Source organism: Vigna angularis, chromosome 1 (genome assembly GCF_016808095.1).
Source record: "Vigna angularis cultivar LongXiaoDou No.4 chromosome 1, ASM1680809v1, whole genome shotgun sequence".
NCBI lineage: Eukaryota > Viridiplantae > Streptophyta > Magnoliopsida > Fabales > Fabaceae > Vigna > Vigna angularis.
In genome coordinates this window covers 63,731,871-63,738,324 of record NC_068970.1, presented here as the reverse complement: position 1 = coordinate 63,738,324, position 6,454 = coordinate 63,731,871, and the positions used below count along the sequence as shown (strand labels likewise).

Here is a 6,454-nt window from a genome sequence, read left to right as displayed (position 1 = left end):
AATTGAATATAAATAAATAAAAACACAATAAAAAGCCACTGTAAAATAGAAGTGAAAATTAAGAAAACAATTAACGCCACAAGACAGAAAGTAGATTCTGTGTAAATAAAAATTCAAAAAATAAAGATTAAATAATTAAAATTCAAAAAAGTCGTGCCCACTTTTTTATTTTTTTATTTTTCTATTATTTAAAATTATTTATAATTTTTAAATAAGTATTTAAATGTATATAAAATATTTTAAATTATATATAATTAATATTTAAAGTTTTGTAATATTATTAAATAAATAAATTTTATGGTTTTAATTATTTTTATAATTAAATTAAATTTCTTATAAAATAATTTCAATTAAATAATTTATAACAAAAAAAGAATTCCTATATCCATAACTTCTTTTTCAAATTTACCTACATTCTTAAAAAAAAAAAAAACCCGTCGATTTCTCCTTTAACTCTTACAGATGTAAACACATACAAGGAAACATGTGATTTGATTTCTCCTTTGACTCTTACAAATGAAAACACGTACAAGAAAACATGTGAATTTGATTTCTCCTTTGACTCTTACATATGTAATCACGTACAAGGAAACATGTGAAGTTGACTCTTACAGATGTATACGAAATATCGAAATTTCAAGGAAATGGAGTGTCTATACGGATGGCAGAAAACAGGGGTGTGCTGGTTGGAGGGGAGATTGCCATTCATATTAATGACATTTCCAAGTGGAAGAAAACTAAAGTTTATAATGAAATACAAATGATGATGCATTACTTTTTTAGTAATGGAAAGAAGAACACAAAAGGTTTGGACAAAAACCATGCATAAATGCCTCTTGGTAACATGAATTATTATGAACCAAGAGCAGCCTTGAGCACTTGGACAAAGTGAAGGTGTGCAGTTATCTGGGGAAAATGGCCAAGTGTGTCTATGATTTCCAACCTAACTTTCCCTTTGATTTTGTTCTGCATGTAAAGTGCTACGCTGTGTGGAACAGCAGCGTCCTTTTTGGTCTGAATGATGGTGCATGGAGTCTCCACCTTCTCAAGCATCTCTCTCCAATCAGAGTAGAATATGGTTTTGGCTAAGGGGAGACCAACTTCACCTCCCATATTCTTCAACCCCTCTTCATATTTCTTCACACTTTCTTCATTGCTTGGATCTGCTATCAATGAAGCGAATGCAGAAACAAAGCTTTCATAGTTGTTTTCTATGTTCCACAGTAACTGTTCTATATCTGACCTGTTAAAGCCTCCCTCATAACCATCTGAATTCAGAAACCTATGTATATATAATATATATACCAACAAAAAGTTATTAGAAGGACTTATCCTTTTAATTTTTATTGCATTAAGGAAGTTATTATTCAATCAAACAGTTTACAATCTAAAAATTACAAATAAATTTATAAACTACGACTGTACTTTAAGTTAATAAGCATTATAAGTTATTTCCTTATATTAGAATTCAGGATAAAAGAAAATATTTTATTGACTTTAATGACATGTAAAACAATTTGCTTTAATATAACGTTTAAATTAACCTCTTCCAAAATTTAAAAAATAATATTTTAACATATATAATTTTTTTATATTCATCATTTAATATTACTCTTTTTTATTTTTTACTTCTTTTTATAAAAAAATACAAAATTTTATTCTTTTATAAACATTTTAACCTTATCATATATCATCTAACATTTACTCTATAAGTTTTGATCTTATGTTTTAGACATTATTTCTTTTTCCTACTGTCTTATAACTGTAGGCAAAAGTAACGACAATGCATGTTTCTTCACTTGTAATATAATAGACTTTTCAAATCCTTAACTGATTGGTGGACTAACAGGAAACAGTAACCATCAGAATAAGTGAATAGAAATTAAAAAGATGTGAAATATAAAAAATAGAGATGAAGCAAAACGAAATCAGCATGAGTTGAGGAGAAGAGAAGAAAGAAGATACCTTGGGGAAGAACCAACCAGAATTAGGGTTTTGAAGAGTTGAGGAGTTTTGACAGAAGCAATGCAACCAATGATGCCAGACATGGAGCTACCGACGTAAGTGACATCTTTGAGGTTCATCTCCTGCAGCAGAGTGATCAAGTCATCGGCAAAAGCTTCGTAGGAGGAATATTTCACAGGGTCGTAGAGCTTCTCATTCTTCACACTTCCAGCACAAACCCAATCAAACGTAACAACACGGTAGCTTTCGGCAAGCAAGGGAACCACTTTGTCCCACATCGACTGCTCCATTCCGTAGCCATGAGCCAACACCAACGTTTCAGCGCCAGATCCTTCGCTTCTGCCATTCAAAGCCTCCCAAAGACTCTTTTTACTTGTTGCCATGTTTAAAATAATGAAGAGTTTCTTGTTGATAACACCACCATACTTTATTACTTCCTTTTTATAGACATGAATGGCTCACATGAAAATACTGTTTAAATTTAGGAAAAAGATGTTTTAATATTGGTTTTTTTATAATATTTTGTTATAATATATACGTTATCTTTTTATTGATTTATTATTTATTTATTATTGTATTGATATATTTTAAATTTAATAAAAAATAACAGTATTAAACAAAAATATGTCTTTGAGTTTAATGGAAAATATTTAAACTAAATTAAACAATAAGAAAACAAGTTAAAAATTTAAAGTTTAATGCGTTTTATGTTTTGATATAAACTAAAAGTCTTATTTAAAAAAAATAAATAAAAATTGGAAATGCGATTGACGTCAACAGCATTATGTTAGATGACTCCGTACGGCGCGGATAGCGCGATTCCAACTAAACCCTTTTCCTCTACCAAATACTAGTATTAATTATTACTAATCACTAAAAACAGTTCCAAATTATACATGTATTTTTTTAAAATAAATATTTCTAATAATATATTTTATTAGAAAGTAAAAAATAAGTTCGTTTGAAATTGATTTAGAAGCTAAATATGTGGTAGGAAAAAAAGAGTTCATAAAATAAAGAGATATTGTGTTTAATTTATCAACACTAAATAAATCATTAAATATGTTTCTTTATTTTAATTAAAAATAACATAATTTAAATTATGTTTATAAAAATATTTATAAACCCAATTGATGTTAGAGTCCGGTTGCGTAAACTTATTTGTAAATGTTTGTGAAAAAAAATCAGAAAAGGATGAATTAAGGTTTTTCATTAAGTATACGGAGAGATTTATGTATACTATTTTAGAGGTTTAGAAGTTCATACATAAATGAAAATTGTTTAATTAATAAAGCAAAGTCTTTAATAAAGTCATACTTATAATTTATTATTTTCAACCATTTTTTTTAATCACTTCACTAATTAATTATATTTACCTTCCACGGAGAATTTGCTTATAACGAAAGAGGTCACATGAACCACGCAAATTTTCTTTATAGAAAGTAACATTTTGTTTGCATATGAAAATTATTCAAACTTTTGAAATTATTTGGTGGACTTTATTGCCACTTCTGTCCATTAAACCATCTCCTTTGAGTATTTTCAAACAGTTGAAAATAATTTCATATGAAAAATCAATATCATTGAATTTCTTCTTCTTCTTTTTCATTTTAACCAAGCCTTTTTTTTTCGTTGAATTCCTTTTCTACCAGATACATATGATGGATCTTATTAATCTTTAATAGATTCGTGTTTAGATACATTTAATTGTCTTACATTATTTTTAAAAGTTGAGAATAAAAATAATTTGACTTTGTGTTTTTTACTTAATCTTATAAAACATTTTATATTTTTAATAGATCAATACTACTAAAATAGAGCATCACAAAGTCAATAATTAAAAACAGATAATTCAACATTTAGATAAAAAGCTATTAGAGTTGTCCAATGAATAACCATAACACCGTAAACATAAGACAAAAAGAGTTTATACGACTAATAAAAACCATATATGAAACATGTGATACATCAAAGTCTTTCAAAATGTCTTATACAAAAGAAACTAAATCTATAAACTAGATTGTTGCATCTTCCTCTTTTTTAACCGGTTCAATTGCATCTCCATCTACTCAGACAAATTAAGGTAATCATTGCTAACAAACAAAACAAAACAACAACACAGAGAAAAGGTAAGTAATGTGTAAAAGGATATAACATAGTAAAATTAACATCACATACTTGATCCATCCCAAAAAAATTTCAATAAAGACTATCATGTTACATATAAAGGCTCATTTGTCCAATGATTAGATAATTCGTCCAATGAAAATAGCACTGAAACTCACAAAGTTTGATTCCTCAAAAAGTCGCCTAGCGAGTTTGTCTCGCTTAGCTGCCACCAATTCAATGAACTCTCGAACTTTGGAGTCGCCTTGGAGAATATTCTTACCCAGCTACCACTAAGTCAGTAGCTCTTTGACTTTGCTTTCGCCTAACGACATAGTTCCTCATCCAGCAAGTTTGCATAATTATGCAAAACATAATTTTACAAAATGTTATTCCAACCCTACCAATTCAGTCCAACAACACTTATAGAGATCAAAACATACCAATTTGAATTACACAACATGCATCACATTTGCAGTACAAATCAAACAACATTTCAAATCTCATCATACCACATCAAAGTAAGCCAAATTCATACCTAATCTCAGTTCAACCTATCATATTTCATTACACAACTCAATCACACAAACAAATCACAACACAATCATACAATCAAACAATTTCAATGAATCTATAACTTTAAACACAGTGCAATTAGTTTTCCTTACCAGTGAGACAACTCAAAGAGTACTAAATCCCTTTCAAGCTAGCTAGATGCTCTATTTATACCCAGGAACAACACAACCATGATCAGAGCATATCATTAGAATCATTGGTCAATAAGAACTCTTATAGAAAACTCAAACCCCACATGTAAGCTAACTAAGAAAAAATGTAAAAAGTCAACTTACTTTATTGGAGAAACTAATCAAACAAAAGTGAAGAACTCATCACGATGATCACTCTAAGAGTCTTCAATTTTCAAACAGATGAATATAGGGTAAGAAAACCTAGAGAGAAGTATGAGAGCTCTAAAGAATAAGTTTGTAGAGAAACTGTGTGTTTTTAAACCGCATAACTCGTTTATAAAACTTTTACTTAATTTTTAACTTTTTAATACTAAAATAATCAATCTCATCATTTTAAACATACTACCAACTCTAAAAACATTTTATAAACTCCTACTTCTTGAATGTGTAATTAATCTTAACAATATTATTTCAAAAGACTTTGAATGGAAACATTAACTCTATAAAAACAGAAAACTCTTTTGGCTCTCCAACTTAAAAAAACTTCATACTTCAAATAATATAATACTTTTTTAATACAATGATTAATCTTAATATAATTTTAATATATTTGGAATCGAAACATTAACAACATTTTCTTCAAATAAAAGCTCTTTTTAACTCTTTTAACTAAAAAAATTATTCTATTATAATTTAGAATCGTTATCCATAATTAATAAATATGTCATTGTCTTCCATTTAGGAATTGAAGGAGTAATAAAGTTATTAAAGGCATATAAGTACGACATAATGATTTTAATGATGAAGAAAATAAAGTATAACTAAGGAATGATGATCAATAAGAATTTTCCTCCATAGAGGATGGTGAAACCCGCAAATTTTATTGAAATCTAAAACGACAGGTATGGTAGGGTTCCATTTTCTATTATTCATAGGCAATAATAGCAAGCTCACAAATGTGTTCTCACAATGAATGATTAGTTTTGTAACTATTTGTTCTGTCTCAATCAATCTCTAACTTACCCAAAAGCTAATTGTGTTCAATAAATTTATTCATAAGTATTTTCAGAAAAATATGAAATAATTTTTCTATATGTTTAAATTAGTTTGTATATGAATTAAAAATTATATTTGGGTAAGTTAAAAAAAAAACTCTTATATATTAGTTTATGAAAAATCAATATTAAATTATGAAAACAAAAATTCTATGCAAAGAAAAGTAATCCATCATGTCTGTGGGAAACACGTTTATTTATGAGAGTTCAAGTTATATTTAACAAATAATTACATTTTCATTCTACTATCATTTTGAGGGGAATTTCCACAAGAAGGTTGGTGACTAATTCTTTTGTTAACATAAAAATCAATCGTAAAATGTCAGTGTCAATATAATTTGTAACAATATTTATGTCAGTTTCAAATAGTTTTTTGATTAAATTAATAAAATTTTAAATTACTTGTGTTTTTCTTAATTTTGTTTTAAAGGAAAAATCTAGTTATATCTAAAATGATCATTTGCATGATTTGGGAATACTTATGTACATAGACGATACGAAATATAATCCCCAAATAACATACACGACATCAAAACATTTAACATATAGAAACACTAACAGCAGCTGTAAGTTTTTTTTTTTTTTGTATTGAATAATCACAAACATCATAATGTCTGATCTTCTAAAACTGTTTACAAA

At 27.6% G+C, this 6,454-nt stretch overlaps 1 protein-coding gene across 1 annotated transcript; it reads right to left on the bottom strand.

Moving 5' to 3' along the window:
- Positions 1-463: 463 nt before the first annotated feature.
- LOC108347268 (strigolactone esterase D14-like) lies at positions 464-2,362 on the bottom strand. The gene is made up of 2 exons (XM_017586435.2): positions 1,966-2,362; positions 464-1,282 (listed from the first exon to the last, which is right to left on the bottom strand). The coding sequence occupies exons 1-2, from the start codon at positions 2,346-2,348 to the stop codon at positions 853-855; spliced, it is 813 nt and encodes a 270-aa protein (XP_017441924.1). The 5' UTR covers positions 2,349-2,362; the 3' UTR covers positions 464-852.
- Between the last annotated feature and the right edge of the window lie 4,092 nt (positions 2,363-6,454).